Here is a 22,381-nt window from a genome sequence, read left to right as displayed (position 1 = left end):
AAAAGCTTTTCTTTTCTTTTTTCTCCTCTCCTCTCCTCTCCTCTCCTCTCCTCTCCTCTCCTCTCCTCTCCTCTCCTCTCCTCTCCTCTCCTCTCCTCTCCTCTCCTCTCCTCTCCTCTCCTCTCCTCTCCTCTCCTCTCCTCTCCTCTCCTCTCCTCTCCTCTCCTCTCCTCTCTTCTTTCCTTTCCTCTCCTTTCCTCCCCTCCCCTCCCTTTCCCTTCCCTTCCCTTCCCTTCCCTTCCCTTCCCTTCTCTCCCTCTTCTCAAGAAGAAAACTTAATTTTTATGTGAGCTATCCCAGTAGAATGTTAAACCAGGCCTGCCTGTATCTTGCTAGCCCTTCGTTTTGGGCTTAAGAGATTACTTGACTTTTATATCTTCATTATTCTAGCAGAAAATGAGGAAGGAAAGAGGGAGCTGTCCATGGTGCATGTGTAGCCATACAAGTTTTAGTGCTGGATTAATAAAAATGATGATAGTTAGCTTTTGTATAGTGCTTTAAGGTTTAGAAACCACTTTGCAAATATTATCCTATTTTGTTCTCACAATAATCTTGGGAGATAGATGCTATTATTATCCCCATATTACAGTTGGGAAAATTGAGGCAGACAGAGGTGAAGTGATTTGCCCACAGTCACATAGCTTATTAGTGCCTGAGGCTAGATTTGGACTTGGGTCTTCCTGACTCAAGGCCCAGTACTATATCCACCATGTTACTTAGCTGCCCATTGGTTATTAAGAATAAACAAGGAATATCATACTACAGGTTGAATCACAAGCCATGTAGGTAGAGAGGCTCCAATATAATTGGTTTTTCAGACAAAAATGTGAACTTCGAATAGGAAGTTTGTGGATGAGCTGTGGGAGCTGGACTTGAAGGGACAACTAACATAGAGGAGACAAAAACATTTTAATGAAGGAACTCTACTTACGATCTAATGACAACCATTAGGCTGTAACCAAACACACTGACCCCCACCATGAAGTAGGCCATTGGCAACCTATACTTCAGCCATCCAATCGTCCTCTGGTTGTTGTAGTAGCCATAAAAGAGAGCAGAATACTTGATGTAACCCTGCAGAATAGTAAATGCCAACTGTTTATTGCTCTGGTGACTTATGTCCCTGAGTTTAGTGAATGTATAATAAACTCAGTATATATGAAGTACAGAGACCCAGATGCTTTTTATTTTATGTTTTTATTTTTGAAGTGTTTTAATTAATGCTTGAGGTGGAAAGAAGGGAAGGGAGCAAGGCTTCATTTTTTTCTAGCTCTCTTATTTTTAAGGTCTGGGGTGCATTTTATGCCCACTGCCCTTCACTGTCATATCCTTTCTTTTATTTTAGTTTCTTTCCTTTGCAATGTTCCTTTTTCTCTAAAGCCTAACTGGTATTAGGATGCGGAAGAATTATACACTGAGGTTACATTTGAGGTGTCTGTGTATGTGTGTGTATGTGTAAAACCATTCTAGATCATTTATATCTTTCTATTATTCCTCAATGTCCAGATTTAATGTGATTTCACAAAAATATGCTTTTTTTTTGTCCTTAAGTGCTGGAGGTCTTGCCACTGATGCTATTGCATCTTTAGATTTTCTTCTTAGGTTCCATCTCTAGAAATCAAAATCTTAGCCAGGATACACTGCATGTATGGCAGTGTATGTCTAAAGCAACCAGCTGTCCTGGGGTAGGAGAGATGGTTCTGAATTTGGACCACCTCTTATTCTATGGGAGAAAGGGTTCTGGAAATGTGCCATCAATTAGGGACCCCTGATCACTTACCTAGGGTTAGTATTGGATGGGAGGGGTGTGTGTGTGTGTGTGTGTGTGTGTGTGTTTGCTTGCAAGAAGTCCCTACTATTTCATGATGGAATAACTCCATCCAGATGTTAGACTATAGGTTTGGGAGCATAGGACCAAAGGTAAAATTTTTGATTCTTGGGAGTATTTCTATTTCAGATTCCTGGTGTTGGGGTGGGGGTTAGTGATGTTGCCATGGGTGGTCAGTGTGGTGTAAATAGGGAAAGAAGAAGACTCGCTCTTCCCCCACAATAATATTAGTTTATTTTTGGCTCTTGTGACTTATGCATGATCCTTTAATTTGGTGATACCTTGGAGGGGGTGGGGGAAAGCAAGAAGGATGTTACTCATCAACTAATCATCCTCTCCTATTGTCAGCTTATGGAAGAAACATCCTGGGTTTGGACAGCATTTTCTTGTGGTATCCTTGAGCCCTTACTATCTATAATACCTGGGGTTCTCTTTGGAGGGATTGAAGTGATTCCTCAAAGGCTCCAGATAAACTGTATGTAGCCCCTATCCCACAAGCCTTAGAGATGTTGGGCTGTTATCAGACATTCCATTCCATCCTGTTTTCTTCCCTCTTCTCCACCAATTCTCCATCTGAGTTATTTTTCCCTTGGGTTTGGAGGTGACCTTGGGGGATATGGACTAACTAGGACCCTAAGTTTGTTGAATAATGATTGGAATCCTCGGGAATAGCTGAGAATTGATCTGGCAAGTCCCTGATTGACATTTGGAATTTTCTGGGTCAGGTCTGGCAAATTGCCATTGTACTTCTGACAATTGGCTCCCTATCAATCACTAGTTTATAAACAATCTTTTCTTTCCATAAGGGAGGCAAGGAGGAATAAAGGATGCCCAAGATGCTAAAGTTGTATCAGGGTAGAGAAGTGCAGAATAAAGAGATGACTTCTAGGGTCCATTTTCCATTTTCTAATGGTTATTTAGAAAGGACTACATTCCCTCTTGAGTCCCTGTTCATTCATGGTGTGTTTTGGCATCACAATGTTTCAAGTCTGAGATGGAGCTATTTAAATTTCATGCTTTTCTTTCTTTTTTTAAAATTTCATGCTTTTCAATGACCTAATGCTTGAATTTGAACATCTTTATAAAAATCATTGGGGGCGGCTAGGTGGCGCAGTGGATAGAGCACCGGCCCTGGATTCAGGAGTACCTGAGTTCAAATCCGGCCTCAGACACTTGACACTTACTAGCTGTGTGACCCTGGGCAAGTCACTTAACCCCCATTGCCCCGTTTAAAAAAAAATCATTGACCTCTCTCCATCAGGATTAGAAAATGGAGGCTTTGTGAAATAGCGATACAATGCTTGAGTGTGTCAGCTAGTCAAAAATGGTTCTCGTGGATGGATTCCATACATACCTCAAAATCCCAAAGAACTGAAAAATCCATAGCTTTCTCTTCCTCTGCCCGGGGTACAGTTTTCCTAGGTATGCTCCCATAGGGCATACCCATTAAAACCTGGTTGAGGGAGAGATTAACATTTTTATTTCACTGGCCATATATTTCTCTATCTCTGTCTCCATCTCCACATATGTGTGTGTTTCTCTCCTTAGCTTCTAATGTGTTAAAGTGAGGAACATACATTTTCCATTATTATCTTGTTTGCTGAATTTGCTGATGGGGGTCAGTAAAATCTCTCCAAGCAAACTTGGGTAATTTATTTGTAGAAGGAGCAGACAGACACTCAGAATGGTTTCTTCTAACTATGCTACCTTTCAGAAAATCATCAGCCTCTCTCCAGGAGATTGAGTTCCACTGTTAGTTGAATTCTCAAATACTATTGTGCAGGAGATTACCACAGTGTGATAACACTTTTGTGTTACAAAATGATAATGATTTGCAGAAAATTACTCTGAGGATCTGAGTGATTTTGGTTTTCAACATATAGGTTTGAGGAGTTTTGTTTCCCTTTGAAGAGAGGTACATATTAGTTTAACCAGAATAACCAATTTACTTATAGCCATATTAATATTGCTATACAAGTCCAGGGGAGATGGTGAAGTAGGTTAACTGTGTTTTGGAGTCCTCCTTTCTACCTGTTCAATGTCTTTCACTTCTCTTTTTTTTTCTAGGTTTTTTTTTTTTTGTTGTTTTTTTGGTGAGCCAATTGGGGTTAAGTGACTTGCTCAGGGTCACACAGCTAGTAAGTGTTAAGTGTCTGAGGCCGGATTTGAACTCAGGTACTCCTAAATCCAGGGCTGGTGCTTTTATCCACTGCGCCATCTAGCTGCCCCTCTTTCACTTCTCTTAATACCAGTGCTTCTTTCCAAGGCTTCTTTGCCTTATTCTGGGCAAACTATACCCTAACCTGATCCTCTACTTTCTTCTTATTTTTTTTTTTTTTGGTGGGGCAATGGGGATTAAGTGACTTGCCCAGGGTCACACAGCTAGTAAGTGTTAAGTGTCTGAGGCCATATTTGAACTCAGGTACTCCTGAATCCAGGGCCAGTGCTTTATCCACTGCGCCACCTAGCTGCCCCCAATCCTCTACTTTCTAATGTAAATTCCTGTTAAGGTGTTCATTGATAAAGTGGTAAGGTGTCATTCCCTCCTAGAAATACATGAAGCCCCCAGATTACAAATAGTATTCAAATTCAGCTTCTGATGCTTATAATCTATGTGACCTTGGGCATAGACAAGATAGCCTCTAAGAGGCCAGGTAACTTTAAATGTATGAAATATCACTGTGAACAGTATTTCATTTATGTTACACATTAAATAGGTTTTTGTGGGGTATTCTAGAAACTTAACCCCCTCGGAGAATATTGCTTCTATTGAAAAATGCTTTCAAAATTCTAACAACTCACTTAAAAATGAAATATTTACAAAACTGTGTGTGTGTGTGTGTGTGTGTGTGTGTGTGTGTGTGTGTACTGCCCATATTTGCATTATCAGTGCAAATAAAAGATCTTTGTAGACCACAAAGCATGTATGTTTAAAAGCAGAATTTCAGGCATAGGGGATGTGGTTGGTGAAGACTTCTCCTTGGCACCCTTCAGATCATATCATGCTATTGGCATATTGGAAAGAATGTGTCTGTTGAGGTGTATCTCCCTAGGGGGCTCTGAATCTCATTTTGAGGAGGCTCCTATAAGATGGATAACCTTATAAGTAGATCAATTACACCATTATCTTTGGGGACAAGTGACTTGAACATCTCTCTTTTTCTGAGATATCACTCTGTCAGCAAGTTCTTAATATCTTAGGTATACTTTTGACCTTTCTACTAGACTTGTGATGACTTCTCTGAGCTCTTCTTGGCTTCAGCTCCTAATTTATTTCTGTGCAGGGGAATCCTAAGGAACCCTAGCCCTCCAAAATCAGGATGTGTATAGAGATTATTCAGAAAATCTTATGCCATTGGTATTTTAATGACTTCTTGCTTTTTCCCTTGGTGCCTAAATTTTTTACAGTTAGCAAGTAGAATGTAAACTCCTTGAAGACAGGGACTGTTTCTTCTCTTGCCTTTGCATCCCCAGGCTTGGATTTGGCCAGTATTTAAGGAATGCTCAAAGGGCTGGATTGCAGTGGATTAGTAAATTAAATCCTTTTAGCTAATGGGGGACTTTTAGTATCCTCTATGAGGCAAAAGTAAGAAGTAGCATATTGAATGAGTTTAATCCTTCTTACTCCCCTCTCAGGAGACTTCGGTCCAAGTATTAACAACCATAAATACAATATTGCAGATTTTAAAAAAAATACCATAGATATTTATTTATTTTTAGCCTTCATGATTCTGTTGTACAGGGAACTGCATCTACCAAAACAGACTGACAATTGCTTTGTACATTTGTTTCTAGTCTTAGAGTTGCCTGAAGGCAGTAAGAGGTCATGGGACCTCTCCAGGGTCACACAGCCAGTTCTTTATCCGCTATATCTATAGGTTTTAAATTACCCTGCCTCTGAGTCAGGAAATTATCTCTTTTAATAAAAATATGGAATATTAAATTGGATAGGTACATTTGATTTTAAGGCTTGCCAATGAAGAGTCATGCTAAGTTAATAAGGTATTTGAATAGGCTTTTTTGGCTAATGTATAGTTTGGAACAAAGGGTTTGTAAATAATAGAGCTTACATTTGCAGTCTGGGCCCATTATAACACACTGGCAGCCACTTCTAACTCATCCATTTTAATTTCCATTGTGTTGAGGTTTTGAATTCCATGATGAACAGCTGAACAGTAAATTGTCCCAAGGGTGGTGATGAAAGGTAACATTAGGTCCAATGTGCTTGTAATACATTTATAACAGAATAATTATTGACCAGCTATTGTAAGGTTGATTGGTAAACCAGGAAGAAAATATTACATGTAGAAACCATGTTATCTTGTAGCCTTTTCAAAGAATGCATTTGGATTCATAAGACATTGCTACAAGCATAAGCAAATAAAGCTAACTGTAGATGTGTACTGAATTTAATGGACTTGGGGGTTTAATAGAAAGAGTCCAGGTTCCAGAGTCAGGAGGCTAAGGGCAAGTAACTTAACTATTTTTGCCTTGCTTTCTTCACCCATGAATTGGGAACAATATCCCTTGCTTTGGGCACCTCTCAGATGTGTTGTAAAGACTGAACAGAGCAAGGCAATAGAAGTGAACAATAATGAGAGTGAATGATTAGATATTGCCTTAAGACTTGCAAAATACTTTCCATACTTTGTCTTATTTGAACTTCACAGCCACCCTCTGAGGTGAGGAATCCAAGAATTACTATCCCCATTTAACAGATGAGGAAACAGAGGCTCTTAGAAGTTTTGACTTGCTCATGATCAAAGAGTTATCACCTAGTTCAATGGCTCGCATATTATTTTCAGTTCAATTAATCCAACATTTGTTAAACACCTACAGCATTTCTGGAACTAGAGATACAAAGACAAAACTGTCCCTGCACTCTAGAAGGCTGTGTTCTACCGTATATCATAGAAACTCAATAAATATTTGTTTTACAATGACCATATTGAAGAATAGTTCTTAGGGGATTAAATCCTGACTGTTACCTAATAAACACTTTTAAAAGTGCTCTATAAACACTAGTCATTACCATCATCATCATCAATATAATGTTGAACAAATTAACTTTTTGGATCTCAGTTTTCTTATCAGTAAAATCAGGGGGTTGGGCTATATAAGATCTAGGAATTCTTCTAAGCCTAAATCTTATGGTAATTAAAATGGCATCCGACCTCAGGAGAATACTTCTTCAAGTAGAAGCACATGTAGTTTAGTCGTATCTATTCTACTGACTGTGCTTAGGGCACAGGGCTATTGTGAGGGTGATATTTTAAATGACTATAAGCTATTTTACAATTAGCACTTGGTAAATTGTTGTTGTTGTTATTCTTTTTTGAAGGGGATCATGATATTGGGGCAATGTTATGACTTGAACTGAATTGGATTTAAGTGAGAGAGGGCTGTGCAAGGTCACCAACCTCACTCTCTCCTCCAGAGCCATCTGGGTCCAGTGGCAAGATATACATCATGACAATTAGAGATGGCCCCAGATCTTTAAAGCAATTGGAGTAAAGTGACTTGCCCAGGGTCACACAACTAGTAAGTGTCTAAGGTGAGATTTGAACTCAGCTCCTCCCAACCTCAGAGCCAGTGCTATATCTACTGTACCACCCAGTTGCCCATACTTGGTAAATGCTACATGATGAGAAGAAGAATGGCTTATATTGATTAATATTTGAGATTTTTCCAAGTGCTTTCCTCATAACAATGCTATCAGATAGTGACTGCACATAGTAGGCACTTAAATGCATTTTGGCTGTTTGATATCTCTATTTTACAGATGAACAAGCTGAAGTTTAGAGAGGTTAAATGTTGCTTAAGTATGTAGAAGTAAAAAGTGGCGGAACCAGCATTCAAACTCAGGTCTACTGTCCTTGAACCCATTGCTCTTTCCGCCATAAACATTAGGCTACTATTCATAAATAAAGAGGCTTCTATTCTTACCTCTGGGATGATGACCAGACCAAAAATCAAACCAAAAAGGACCAGATTCACTCCATACATCCATCGGAGGAAAATGAAATAGGAGGCAACTGAAGAACCAAAGTGACCTGGGTTGAGGAAAAAGAAAGAAATTCAAGTCTGGGGGCAATTAGAAACTTCATGGTCTATTTGGTGAGCAGAAGAGAAGACCAAGCACACCCACCGCCCAAACTCTTGCTTGGCTGAACATTTGTCAGTCTGAGTACAAGAGCCCAAGAAACACTTACTTTCAATCTCTTTGATCTTCATTTCCCATGGAATACATTGAGTCTTGAAATTATCGAAATCCCGTTTAAATTTGATCCATTTCTGAAAGAAAACAATTGACCTGTAGCATTCTTACCAGAGCAGCAGGTGGAAGAAGGTTGATTTGGGAGGTGGAGGATGGTGAGGGGGTGGGCCATTTTTGGGGCAGTGGCCAATTGGAATCACCTTGGTCCAGCACTTTGCAACTGTGGCAGGGCCAGCCATAGAGAGAGAGGATCAGTGGCTAGGTTGGCGATGAGCAAAGCCTTGTCTCCACCCCATTCATTTTTAAAGTAATTGAGAAGCTGTGGCAAGAATAATGGAAAATATAATAATAGCAACATGTCTATTTGCCATATCTACTGAGTACTTTGTTAGTTGTCAAGTCAATAATCATTTATGAAGCATCTACTGTGTGCTAAGCATTATGCCAGGAGAACACAATCCTGTCTTAGAATATATTAAGTATGGATATTATGTATATATATATATCATTAGAAAACATTATAACAAAATTTAAAAATATCATTCTGAGATTTCAAACTGATTGAAAACAATGGAGATTGATCTATGATGGAGAGTCAGGATGGTGTAATGAAAAGAGTGCTGGACCTACAATCAGAAGAGACTTGAATTCAAATCCTGTCTGTAACACTTACTAGTTGTGTAATAGTTGCTAGTTTCGACCTCTCTGATCAACTTTCTCAACTCTAAGATGGGGATCATTGGTATTCAAGTTCCTCATTTCAGGCATATTGTGAGAAAAGTGATTTGTAAATCTTCAGGTGCCATAGAGATGTGAATTAAGTGAGGGAGGCCCCCAGTGAATTGGGCAGATGCCCTTCAGTGAACTGATGTGAGGCCATGGACAAGAGGATGGGAAGGCATGGATCGGCTTTGATCTGTATCACTGAAGAGCGCATTCACATATGTAACATCACAGATATGTTTGGGTATTTGAGTATTATTAGCAGACACAGACCTTCATTGACTGGGAGAAAAAAACCTTAGCCAAATCAGGCTTGTCCAGTGCTTCAGATGACAGTTTTTTTCCCCCTCTGAATTATTCTAGCCTTGTCCCTTTATTATCTTCCTTGTTTGTCAAGACCCAAGGCCAACTTCCTAGATTGTATGATACATAAAAGCAGAGAATATATTCTTTTTTTTTTTTTTTGGTGCTCTGTGCCCAGTATATTGCCTCACGCATGCCAAGAGTCTAATTAATGTGGGTTGGATTTATTTTTTAAGTCCAATTAAAAAAGACATAAAATGTTTTTATGTCTAAGGCACTAGAGGTGTTAAATTATTTTCAATATATAGGCAATTCCTGCTTTAAAACTTTAGATGATTTATTACAAATTTGACATTGATTATCAATAAAACTAATTAAATTTACCTAGTAACTATTTGTACTTACACTCATTTTAATGGATAAAATTTTCCAAGAATTTTTCAGTCTCTCCCTCTAAGTCTCCACCAAAGATGCTTTGTCCATTCCTTCTAATTTATATTTCCTTTTAGATGGTGGTAGTTTTGTGAATTTTGTATGTCTGAGTCTGCTTTTTTCACTTTGGACAATTTCTTTTAAAAATATATTTTGTTGCTATCTTTTGTTGTTACATTAATCACAGTTCCCAATGTATCCTTCCTTACTCTTTCTTCCAGACAACAATTGCTTATAAAAATATATAAAAAAAGAAGAAAAAAATTCTGCAAAATGAACCAACATAATTCAAAAAAGATTTCTGTATATCCCTATACTTATTGGTCCTAATTATGTTATGGTATTCCATTACGCTAATGTACCACTACAGGTAGGTGGTGCAGTGATGAAAGTACTAGACCTGAAGTCAGGGAGACCTGAGTTCAAACTCAGTCTCAGAGATTTACTAGCTGTGTGACCTTGGGCAAGTCACTTGACCTCTGCCTCAGTTTCTTAATCTGTAAAGTGAGGATAATAAGAGCACCTTCCTTCTAGAGCTGGTGTGATGATAAAATAAGATAATACTTGTAAAGAGCTTTGTAAAGCTTAAAGCACTATATAGATGTTAATTATTGTTGTTATTATTTTATTTTTTGGTGAGGCAATTGGGGTTAAGTGACTTGCCCAGGGTCACACAGCTAGTAAGTGTCAAACGTCTGAGGTCGGATTTGAACTCAGGTACTCCTGACTCCAGGGCCATTTCGCTATCTACTGCACCACCTAGCTGCCCCTATATTGTTGTTATTATTACTATCACCACAATTTATTAAATTATATCTCTATTGTTAGACTCTAGGTTGACTCCAGGATTTTTTCAATTGTACATAATGCTGCTATGTTTTTCAGAATATTTTCAGGGCATATTCTCAATAATGGAAGTATTAGGTCAGAAGAAATGATTAGTTTTATAACTTTTACTGTGACTGCCAGATTACTCTCACAAAAGGTTTTACGTGCTAGCAATTCTACCAGTGATATTTCTCCACACCCCCTCTGGCTTTGACTTTCATGATTTCATTGCCTTTAAGTTGTCCAATTAGTTGGTTGGGGGGGGCATCTTAAAGTTATTTTAATTAATATCTTTTTGATTGTTAATGAGAATGAATGCTTTTTCAAGCAATTATTAACAGTTTATATTTCTCCTTTTCAAAATTGTCATTTCATATTATTTTTGGACCATTTTTTCACTGTGGCCTAGAAGTGTGTTGAATTTTTTGACCCCAAATACATATTCCTTAAAGATCATTGGCAGATATTTTTATCTGTTACATTGTGCTGATATTGGGTGATTATTCCTGATCACTTATTATTACCCTATCTCACATTTGGCAAAAAGGGACAGTGAATTTTTTTTATAGTGGCATCTCCGTTTCCAGCTCATTTATTGATTGAATACTATGCTATTAGAAAAGATTAGAGGGGCAGCTAGGTGGCGCAGTGGATAGAGCACCGACCCTGGATTCAGGAGGACCTGAGTTCAAATCAGACCTCAGACACTTAACACTTACTAGCTGTATGACCCTGGGCAAGTCACTTAACCCCAATTGCCTCACTTAAAAAAAAAGAAAAGAAAAGATTAGAACACAAATTAAAGTCCATATCCAAAAGCCAAATTTTATCCCAACTTTTAACAGAGGTTTCAAGAAGATATTTAATTCAACAAAGCAGATCAAAAATCTAGAATCATTTGAGCACGTTCCTTGGTTTCTTTCCTTCATTTTTTTTGTTCCTTAAAGATCTCACCAGGAAAACAGAAGTGACAAACTCAGGGAATGGTATGTATATGCATGGAGAATGCTATGGTTGTTTTTTTGGTTTAGACCTTTGATTTAATTGGTGTAGAGAGATTTTTAATGTTCTTCAAACTGGTTGTGCTTCTTATAGTCTTAGAGACTTTCTTGGGGAAAATGCAATGTTAAATAACTTGTCTAGTGTCACACAGTCAATTATATATGTCCTAGATAGGGCTTGAACCAAAGTTTTCTGGAATCTGAGGCTGGTTTTCTGTTCACTATAGCTCATCACTCTATAGGAATAACATAAAGAAACAAATTCCATGTAAATAATTATTTCTTATTTAGTCATTTCAGTCATATTTGACTCTTTGTGGCCCCATTTGGGGTTTTCTTGGCAAAGATACTGTAGTGGTAGGTTATTTCCTTCTCCAGCTCATTTTTACAAATAAAGAAACTGAGGCACACAGGGTTAAGTGACTTATTCAGGGTCACACAGCTAGTAAGTGTCTGAGGCTGGATTTTAACTCAGGCCTTCATGACTCTAGGTCAGGTGCTCTATCCATTACACTACCTCGCTGCCCCAAATAATTACAGCACAGCTTTAAAAATTAACTGTTAATTATATATGACCAGGTATGCGAGAGGACAAGGGACACAGTCAAGCCAGGAAGCTCAGGTGAGACTTTGAAGCATTAGCATAAAGAAATGATTATAAATCCCTTGATCATGGGATTGAATTTCCTCCCTGCTCCTTCCCTCCCCCCAGCCAGGTTATAGCTGGAATGGAAGAACTCTTCATCTCCAACAATGAGTTGGAGAAAAAATAAGTCTTACACATAGTGCTACCCTAACAGGCTGGCTTGGGCAGAGCAGGGCAAAGAAATTGACAGAGCATGGAAACAGGAAGAGAGAGCCAGGATCCACTTCCCACCTCTGTCAGCAACTCATTGTGTGACCCTGAACTAGGCATTTAGCTCTCTGTGTCAGCACACAGCGTCAGCTTTCTGGGGATCACTCATTACCATCTGAGAAGCGTTTACATGGATTGGAGATTTTCTATCGATAATGGGCTTCCCTAATACCTTTGAACATAAGTTCTTAACAATGTACTCATCATCATCATTGAATAAAGACAAGACTGACCCAGAAACCGAACTGCCCCATTCCCCTCCATCTCTCACAGATGTGGCACATACCTTATTCATCATCATTTTATAGGCGTAGAATTTCTTGCCTTTTCCCTTTCCTAATGCTCCTTCAAACTTCTCTACAAAAGCTTGGGCTTCCCTAGTCAAAAAATAGGGCAAGTGCTTAATTAAAAACCAAACATAAGAGAAGTAGGCTCTACAAGGGTGTGCAGGAGGCTTAATAATAACAAGGCTTTAATATTCATGTATGTATTGAGTGACAAAGATACGAACCAGCCCATCTATTAAATATTCTCCAGTAGGTCAGAGCATTTGAGGGTATCCACAGACATCCACGGAGGTCAAGCTGGAAAATATTCTGGATTTGGGCCACACATATACATATACAAACAAAGAAACACACACACACATATACATGTCTTCAGAGAGTGAAGGGGACATGGAAACCAGGGTCCTTTTCATACAGGGGTAAGGAATTCTTTTTATGCCACCCCAAATGAGTCAAAGGTAAAGAGCTCATTAGGCTCAAATGAGATAATAAAGTACTTTTCAAACCTTAAAGTGCTATGTAAATGCTGATAATTATAATAATGATGCTATTTCAGTCATATTCAACTCTTTGTGACCCCATTTGGGGTTTTCTTAGCAGAGATACTGGACTGGTTTGCCATTTCCTTCTCCAGCTCATTTTACAGATGAGGAAACTGAGGAAAACTGGGTTAAGTGACTTGCCCAAGGTCACACAGCTAGGAAGTGTCTTAGATTTGAACTCATCTTCCTGATGCCAGGCTCAGTGCTCTATCTACTGCACCACCAAGTTGCCCAAATAATAATTAACAACAACAATAATAAATTAGTATTAGTATTAGCCTTCAGTCACTAGACATCTAGTCTTGATGATAACTTTCTTCCTTGACCTTTTTACTGCACACCTGAGCTCAAGTAATGTTTATACAGCAGAACTGGGGTAGGTGTTTAACGACTGGATTGGGGAGGGGGGAATGTATATACACATCTTTAACTTTGATCTGCATGACCACTTTCTTAAGTCTAGACAATCAACAAAACAGTAAATCGAGCCCTGATTTGTAGAGATTGCAGATTTCTGACGTATAAATGCTTACCCTGAAAATTTAACACCCAGCTCTTCAACACACCCTTGTGTATGCTATCTCATTTGATTCACACAACAACCCTGTGAGGTAGGGGCTATTAATGCCTGTATTTTCTGGATGAGGAAACTAAGCATCACAGGTTAAATGACTTGCCCAGGGCCACACAGCTGGTAAGTATTTGAGGCAGATTTGAAATCCAGGTCTTCCTGGAGCACTCTATTCTTTTGGTCACATCTTTTGTACCTATTTTTATATGTTTGTATGTTTTATATGTTTATATGTTTTCTCATTTGAGAAAATGTTAAGTGTAGGAATGGTTTTGTTTTTTCTTTTTATCCTAAAGACCTAGCAAAGAATCCAACACATAGTAGGTCCTTAATAAATGCCTGGTGATTGGATCATGCTATTTCTCTGATGTTAACTTTTCAGAAACCTATAAAAGAATTGGGTATGGTTGGGGACAAATGCAACCAGAAAGCACCAAATGATCTGAAGAACTGTTGTTTCAGATTTCTCCACATTATAACTTCAAAATGTCAGACATGAGCCCTAATTAATATCTGAATCAATGTCCCCTGTACAAGATGTGGTTATCTAACCTTCACTTAATGACTTCCTGTGAGAAGGAACCTACTGAATTTTTTTTTCTGGGGGGGACCTACTGATTGTTGAGGAAGCCCATTTGACTTTGAGATAGCTCTTATTATTCAAAAGTTTTCTCTTTCCTCTTTCATCCATTGTTTCCAGTGTCTCATTAGAGTGTAAGCTCCTCCATTGGACTATATCCCCCTTGACAGCATAAGAGCCAGGGTTTTCACGTTTCTTTTTCTTCTTATCACTTGACACAGTGCCTGAAACACAGTAGGTACTTAATAAATGCCTGTTGACTGACTGCTTCTGCCCTTCCTGGACTCAAGAGAAAAAAGTCTAATCCCTCTTTTATAGGTCAACCTTTCAAATACTTGAGGATAGTAACAGTGTCCCACCTGTTTTCTTTCTCTTCTCCAAGTTAAACAAACCCAGTTCCTTCAAGTGATCCCCATGTGGGCCTTTCCTATTCTGGTTACCCTCTTCTGGATGCTCATCAAAGTCTTCCCTAAAATGATACCCATTAATAATATAATGGGGACAGAATCAGCAAACCATGAGCCACCTTTCATCTGGAAGCCAGAACTATTCAGAATAGAACACTAGAGATTTTACTCAACAGCTCCACAGGAACTTTGAAAACTGACCTTGACTTCCCCTCTGATGAGAAACTTCTCTCATTAAAAAAAGCGCATTTCTAAAAAACGAATATTAAAGTGCCCTTCTTGCACCTTTCCCTCACATATATGGAACTTTCTATATTTAATAAATGCTCATTGAATGAATGAGTGAGGATAAATTGCTAATTATCAAATCCTCTCTTTTTAAAGAGGGCAGGGCATGAAGAAGGCAGGAGTTTCTTTTGAAGAAGATGGAGAGAGAAAGGCAATCCAGAAAGTAGAGGCCTGAGAAAAAGGATAAACTCTTCAGTCTTTTATGTGAAATTTTACTTAAGGTTAGCCTTAATAATAATAATAATAATAATAATAATAATAATAATAATAGTGGTGGTAGCAGTAGTAGTAGTAGTACCTAGCATTTATTTATCTCCTTACTACATGCCAGGAAAGGTACTAAGGACTTTACTCATTTGATTCTCGCAACAACCCTGGGAGGCAGGTGCTGTTGTTATCCTGATTTTACAGATGAGAAAATTGAGGCAAACAGAGGTTAAGTGATTTGTTCAATGTCAGAGTTAGCAAACGTTATCTGTATTTGAACTCAGGTCTTCCTGACTTTAGGCCCAGTGCTCTATCCAGTGCACCACCTGATTACCTACAACTGAGAAGAGACAAATAGATGCTGACCACTGAGGTCTTTTTTCTCCTACTTTTTTTTTTCACCTTGAAGGATGAGCCCAGTTACTCTGCTTCTCTAGATTTATGAAGAAGTTCCACACCCCTGACTTTGGATAAAAGCCACACCCTCCTGCCCTGCTGGGGATTTGTTAACTGATTTATCACTGGATGCAGCCTAGCTTCAGGCAGCTGACATCCAAGTGGTTCCTGCTCTTAGGAAGTCTTCAGTGTTTATCTAGATAGTAGCATTCCACATATAGGAAGGATGACCAGGAGAGAATTCCCATGGAAAACAGGAGTATCACTAGAGGGGATGGAACAGGAATGGGTTGAAGGATCTTTCTTGCTGAAATCATCCTTTTTCCTCAAGACCAGCTTTTTATCTATGGAAGGTCTTTTCCCTGATCTCCCCATCCTCACCTCCACCCCATAGAAACAGGCTTCTCTCCTTGAATCTCTAGTATAACTCTGACCTTTCCAATAAACTTATCCTATTTTAATTTATTGCTGTGCACATGTCTTTCACTCTGATGGAGAAACTTCTTGAGGGCACGAGGTGGATGGTCTTTCCTCACCTGGATGACCCAGCACACTGCCATACATAGATCAGGGTCTTATTAAGAATATACTGAGTTGAATTGGATCAAACAGGCTTCATTGGTGAATGCAGAGGGAAAAGAGTGAGATGAGGCATGCAGCTTGCTGTGCTCATTCTCCCAATCCAAGTTGGGGCCTTGAGTCAAGTACAATATCAGTTTGACTCAAGGTTCAGTTTGAAGAATATTTTGATCTGGTTCAAAAGCAGTAGAAAAAAAGCTGATTGTGTGTGTATGTATGTGTATGTATATATGTATGTATATGTGTATATGTATATTTATGTGTATCTATGTGTAGTGTGTGTGTGTGTGTGTGTGTGTGTGTGTGTGTGTGTGTGTGTGAATTGGGCCCAAACCTGTAGTTTCACTGGGACTGGGGAATTCCAAATGAGAAAACTCTTAGTAAAGTAGATTGGCATCATTTATGCACTTACTCTCTTGGTGTTCATGGCCACTCTTTAATATTATAAACCCTCCAGAGTCAAGCAGCCAACATATATGAGAAGGGGGACTTGCCCTCAGGTCTTCCTGGCTTTGAGGCCAGCTCTCCAGCCACCACACTACATTGTCTCTCAGGAGTTCTAGATCTAGATGTTTGTATGATCCTTTCTTTTTGTGGGCAGGAAATGTGTCCATGTTTCTGCTTTGCCCTAAGCAGTCCTAGGATCTGGCACTACCTGTTTTCCATTGAATTGCTGATGCTCCTTTCTGGAGACCATCATGTCAATGTCAGGATGCCCATACTCAATTCTTCCTGAAAAACTGAAAGGTAACTCTCAGGTCCACAACTGCCTCCCTACCTCCAAATGCCCTAGATCAATGGTTCTCAAACTTTGTGGTCTTTATACTCTTTTTTTGGTGGGGCAACGAGGGTTAAGTGACTTGCCCAGGGTCACACAGCTAGTAAATGTCAAGTGTCTGAAGCCAGATTTGAATTCAGATACTCCTGAATCCAGGGCCAGTGCTTTATCCACTGCACCACCTGGCTGTCCCTACCCCTTTATAATCTTACAAATTCCTGAGGACTCCCACAAAGAATATTCATTTAAGTTGGTTATATCTACTAATATTTAATATATTAGTAATTAAAAAATCTTAGTATTATTGTTAAAATAGTTTTGACCATACCAATCTCCTGAAAGGGTCTCAGGGATTCCCAGGGTTCCATGCCTTTGTAACCACTGCCCTAGACATATGCTTTTTTGTTTTTTTCAGCAGAATGCTATAGGGGAAAGAATACTGGTCTTTGAGGTCCCAGGTTTAAATAATTGCCCTGACACTTACTGGTTATATGACATAGTGGGTAGAAAGCGGGAACTAGAGAACCAGCCTTGGAATTGTGATGGCATGAATTCAAGTACCACCTCTGACACCTGGGATGCTGGGCAAGTCGCCCAACCTCTAGGTGTTCCAGACAATGTTCTAGGTTTGTAAATTCTTGAATAGCGTTGGTAGAGGGATTTTCATCTCTGGGATGCTCCTTAAACCAGTGAAATCACAGGTCCTATCCCCACAAAGAATAACCTGAGGCAAGTCACTGTATTACCCTATGTTTTAGTTTCCTAACCTGTAAAATGGTTTTGCACTACTTACCTCATGAGAGCTTTCTTTTTTTAAATCGTAAAAGTATTTTATTATTTCCCAATTGCATGTAAAGATAGTTTTCAGCATTTGTTTTCATAAGATTTTTAGTTCCAAATTTTTCTTCCTCCCTCCCTTCCCTTCCCCCCTCCCCAAGACAGAAAGCAATCTGATATTTTATATGTACAATCACAGCAAACATATTTCTGCATTAGTCATGTTGTGAAAAAGGAATCAGAGCAAAAGGGAAAAACCTCAAAACAGAAAAAGCAAAAACAAAAGTAGAAACGTAGGGTTCAATCTGCAGTCAGAATCCACAGTTCTTTTTTCTGGATGTGGAGAACATTTTCCATCACCTCACGGGAGCTTTCTGAGGAAAGCTCTTTGTAAACCTTGAAGTGACACAGACATGTGGATTGTTATTCTACCTCTGGAAGGAGGTGGCCTTGGATACCAGAAGCACTTAGTCGGTGAAGCTGACTTAACACTGGATCATATCCTGTTTCATATAATTTAATTTTTTTTCATTTGTCAGTGCCATCTCACCCACTAGACTTTAAGCCCAAAGGTAAGAGGCCTTGGCCATATACTACTTCTGTGTCTTAAATACCAATTGATTGCACTGCTTCATCCCTTACTTTGGTGAAGGCTATGTTTTGTCTCAATGGATCCTGGGCTGCTGAAGAGGCAGCCTTTGGGCTAAAGATAGTGTCTCCTTCCCAGATGAGGGCTTGGTCTCATCCCCAGAATGGGTCAAGAGCCTTGGGATTCCTCTCAGAATCCTCACATGCTGCCAGCTTCAGAACCATTTAATTCCCTCTGATTTTAGTGGCTTCTGGGATAGGGGAGAAGGGACACAAGTAGAAAAAGGACTGACTGAGATTTACCTGAGAACTTCTAATTTTTTCATCATTGGCCAAGGCTTATTCCGAATGGTGGCTATCACCTTCTTTTTCTCTTCAACCTGTTCCATGATGTGGGCCATCTCTTCCTCTGCAATGGACTCTTCATCTGAGGAATTGGAAACTGATGGAGAAGAGCTAGGAGAGAAATTCCAGATAGAGAGGAAAACTTAAAAAAAAAACACCTATGGGCTCTTTGTGCTGTTGTCCAGAAATCACCTTGGGGAACTTGAAGTGCTTCAAGAAATAAAGAGAGAAACATAATAATCATGTCACACTTATATTCAATAGTGCTTTAGTGTTTACAAACTCTTTACCTTACAACGCTGTGTGAAGAAGGTGGTGCAAGTGTCATTGTCCTCCTTTTACAGATGAAGAAACTGAGGCACTGAAGGTTAAACTGAAGGGAACCAAGATCATGAGGGACTTCCTGACAATCAAAAATTAAGAAGTATCTTATGTGAGATTTGAATCCATGGTTCCTGACTCCACGTTCAGTGTTCTATCCACTGTGTTGTCTTGGGAATAAGCTACACTGTCAAGGAAGAAGGTAAAGGGGTTGTGATGTACCCCACACTCATCTGTGCTCCCTGTATCTCATCACTTCCACCAAGTAATGCTAGATTGGGAAGGGGAAGTGTAGGATTCTCTCCAGATCCCAGAACAACCCGTCGCCCTGTGTTACTTGGGATCTATTTGTGTTCTTTGGCATTGGTGACTCTCTAAGGCAATTGACCCCAGAGTCACAGCATCTTTGACTTGGAAAGAATCTCAGAGGTCATCAAGTTCTGATGAGTGAGATGAGCATAATCAGGAGAATATTGTACATAGTATCAACATTGTGTGTTGATCAACTGTGATAGACTTGATTTTTCTCAGCAATACAATGGTCCAAGATAGTTCGAAAGGACCCATGATGGAAAATGCTCTCCAAATCCAGAAAAAAAAAGAACTGTTGAATCTGGATGCAGAATGAACCATACTATTTCTATTGTTTTTGGTTTTGTTGTTGTTTTTCTTTTTTGAGGTTTTTCCTTTTTGCTCTGATTCTTCTCCCATAACATGACTAATGCAGAAATATGTTTAATATGATTGTACATATATAACCTATATCAGATTACTTGCTGTATTGGGGAGGGGAGAAGGAGGAGAGGGAGGGAGAAAAATTTGAAACTAGAAATCTTATAAAAACAAATGTTGAAAACTATCTCTAAATGTAACTGTAAAATAATAAAATATTTATATGGAAAAAAGAAGTCATCAAGTTCAACTCATCACTGAATAAGAATCATCCGGACAGTACTGCTGATAAGTGACCATCCAACATCTGCTTTCAGACTCGCAAGGAGAGTGAACCTACTATTGATGAATCAATCAACAAGAAGTTTTTAGGTGATGTCTATGTGCTAGGCAATAGGGACACAGAGACAAAAATGAAACTGTCCCTGTTCTCAAGGGCATATATTCTATCAGGGGGACAACATATACACATATAGGGACACATATACACTGGTCCTGTGATTTTATTGCTATTGGCAAAGCCTCGATGATGAAACTCTTTCTCCCAAAGTAGGTACACACCTTCTATGCCATTCATACATCTGGGACTTTTCCAAAGCACCAAGAGGTTAAGTGACTTTTTCATAATTACACGGCTGATATAAAAATAGCTAACATTTATCTAGCACTTATTATGTTCCAGGCACTGTGCTAAGTGCTTTACAATTATTACCTTATTTGATTCTCACAGAAACCCTGGGAAATGAGTGCCATTATTATCCTGATTTTACAGATGAGGAAACAGAGGCAATCAGAGGTTAAGTGACTTGCCCAAGTTCGCATAGCCAGTAAGCGTCTGAGTCCAGATTGGAACTCAGGTCTTCCTGACTCCAGTCTCAGTGTCTAACCACTGGGCCACCTAGCTGCTCCAATATGTCAGAAGTGGAATCTGAACCATATCTTTCTGGTTCCAAAACCTGCCCCCTCTACCAGACTGCTTTCCACATAAACATGAAAATAGATAAAATAAATACACGTTAATTATTTGGGGGGACAGGGCAAATATTAGCAGCCCTTTCTATTTTTGGACAAGTATAGTCTTTAGAAATGATTTCCTGTAGCAGAAAATGTACTGGGAGAGAGGGTTTGAAGCCTACTTTTGAGACTTATTAATTAGGTAACCGGGGCTAAGTCACTTAACTCCTCAGGTCCTCAGTACCCTCATCAGTAAAAATTAGCTTGTCTCCAAGGTCCCTTCCAGCTCTAAATATACTACCTTATCCTAACCTTCTTACCTGTGTGATCTTGGGCAAAGCATTTAAACCTTTCTGGGCTCAGGTTTTTTTATCTGTAAAATGAGAGGATTGGAGGAGATTATCCCATCTGTCTCAAGCTGCATTGATTCCCAATAAGTTAAGTATTGGCATGATTCTACCTGCTATTTGGGGGTGGGGAGAGAATGAATGGATGAAATTCACAGATTATTTTGACCATTAGTTTTATCTACTTTCTCCCTAAACCTCTTGGAGCTGCTAACAACCATCAATTTGGCAGAATAGAATTTAATCTTCTTTTCCTTCTCCTTTCACATTTTACCTGGGATGCAAGTAGCAGAGAAGGAATAGAATCCTTGAGGCTGAATAAGTCTCAAGATGACTCATCAACATGCCCAAGTCAGGAAGGGGAGGGGGTACCTTGTAAAGCAGAGATTCTTCACTTTTTGTGTGCCATAGACCCCACTGGCAGCTGGGAAAGGGTTCCAGACCCTTTCTCAGAAGGATGTTTTTAAACGCATAAGATATAATACACAGGATTACAAAAGAAACCAAAGGCTTGTGAAAATAAAAATGTAATCCCTCATTTGAATTCATAGACCCCCATAATCTATCCACTGACCCTTTAGGGGTACATGGATCCCAGGTTATGACCCCTCTCCCTAGGATGAGGTTAAGTTTGGAGGTAAAATACCCTACCTGTGTTTCTTCAGTTGCTTCTCTTTCTTCTTCTGAATTTGCTTTTCTTTATTCTTGGCTTCTTTCTGTTTCTTGCGGGAAGCCTTCCAGTCCCTCCTCTTCTTCCCATTACAAGACTTTTCTGCTTTGCTCCACTCTTCTTCCCCAAACACTTCACGGTGTTTCCTTCGGACTTCTTTCTTCCGGTGGGGGTCCCTGACCTTGGTTTCTTTACTGCCTCCTTCTTTTTCTTCCCTTCTGCTGTCATGGGTTCTCTTCTTCCTGTTGGAAGGAGCCTGTGGCCTGCTTGGTGTGGTCTCTGCCTTTGGGATTGGCTTTCTGGAGGTTTTCTTCCCGTCCACCAAATCTGCATGGGATGGAAGAGGACAAAGAAGGCGCCAGCTCACTTCATGTTCTGGGATGGGGAATCCACCCATCCCAGTGTGTAGAGTTCTCCAGTTTCCTCTGATGAAATTGGAAAAGAGAAGATAAAAGAGACCCAAGGGCCAAGGTGACTTTTCAACTGTGTGGTAGCAAGTAACACATTCTAATCGTTTTCATTAGAAAGCTTTGAGCCACTGACACCTTGTTTACGGAAAAGCCAAGAAAAGCACGAACCCAATGCAAAAGGCCCAAATCTAGGCTCTGTCTTGAAGGCATCTAGACACCTTGGGCAAGTCGGTCCCATAACTACTTGCTAAGTGTAAGGAACAGTTCAGACTAAGAAAGTGATTCAGTAGTGGTTGGGCTTTTTCATTGGTTGACAAAATCTTGCTCCTTATAAACCATGCTTTCTTTAATTATCTGGTCTCCATATAGAGACCATATGTACTTCTGATACCTCTAGTTTCTGGGAGGCAGCATGTTGTAGTATCACTTGGTGCACTACAGAGAGCAAAATTGGAGTCAAAAGATGTGGGTTTA

General features: G+C 39.4%; 1 protein-coding gene across 1 annotated transcript in view; it reads right to left on the bottom strand.

The window, feature by feature from the left end:
* Positions 1 to 21,894, bottom strand: part of TMC2 (transmembrane channel like 2) — a 64,976-nt gene extending 43,082 nt beyond the window's left edge. The window contains exons 1-7 of the mRNA XM_043967503.1: positions 21,479 to 21,894; positions 18,492 to 18,644; positions 12,475 to 12,565; positions 8,041 to 8,122; positions 7,775 to 7,881; positions 3,183 to 3,281; positions 932 to 1,074 (exon numbers count right to left, since the gene is read on the bottom strand). Coding sequence (XP_043823438.1) covers positions 932 to 1,074; positions 3,183 to 3,281; positions 7,775 to 7,881; positions 8,041 to 8,122; positions 12,475 to 12,565; positions 18,492 to 18,644; positions 21,479 to 21,894 — 1,091 coding nt within the window. The remainder of the gene's footprint in view (positions 1 to 931; positions 1,075 to 3,182; positions 3,282 to 7,774; positions 7,882 to 8,040; positions 8,123 to 12,474; positions 12,566 to 18,491; positions 18,645 to 21,478) is intronic.
* Positions 21,895 to 22,381: the final 487 nt, after the last annotated feature.

Source organism: Dromiciops gliroides, chromosome 5 (assembly GCF_019393635.1).
Source record: "Dromiciops gliroides isolate mDroGli1 chromosome 5, mDroGli1.pri, whole genome shotgun sequence".
NCBI classification, from domain to species: Eukaryota; Metazoa; Chordata; class Mammalia; order Microbiotheria; family Microbiotheriidae; genus Dromiciops; species Dromiciops gliroides.
This window is presented reverse-complemented; position numbering and strand designations above follow the sequence as displayed.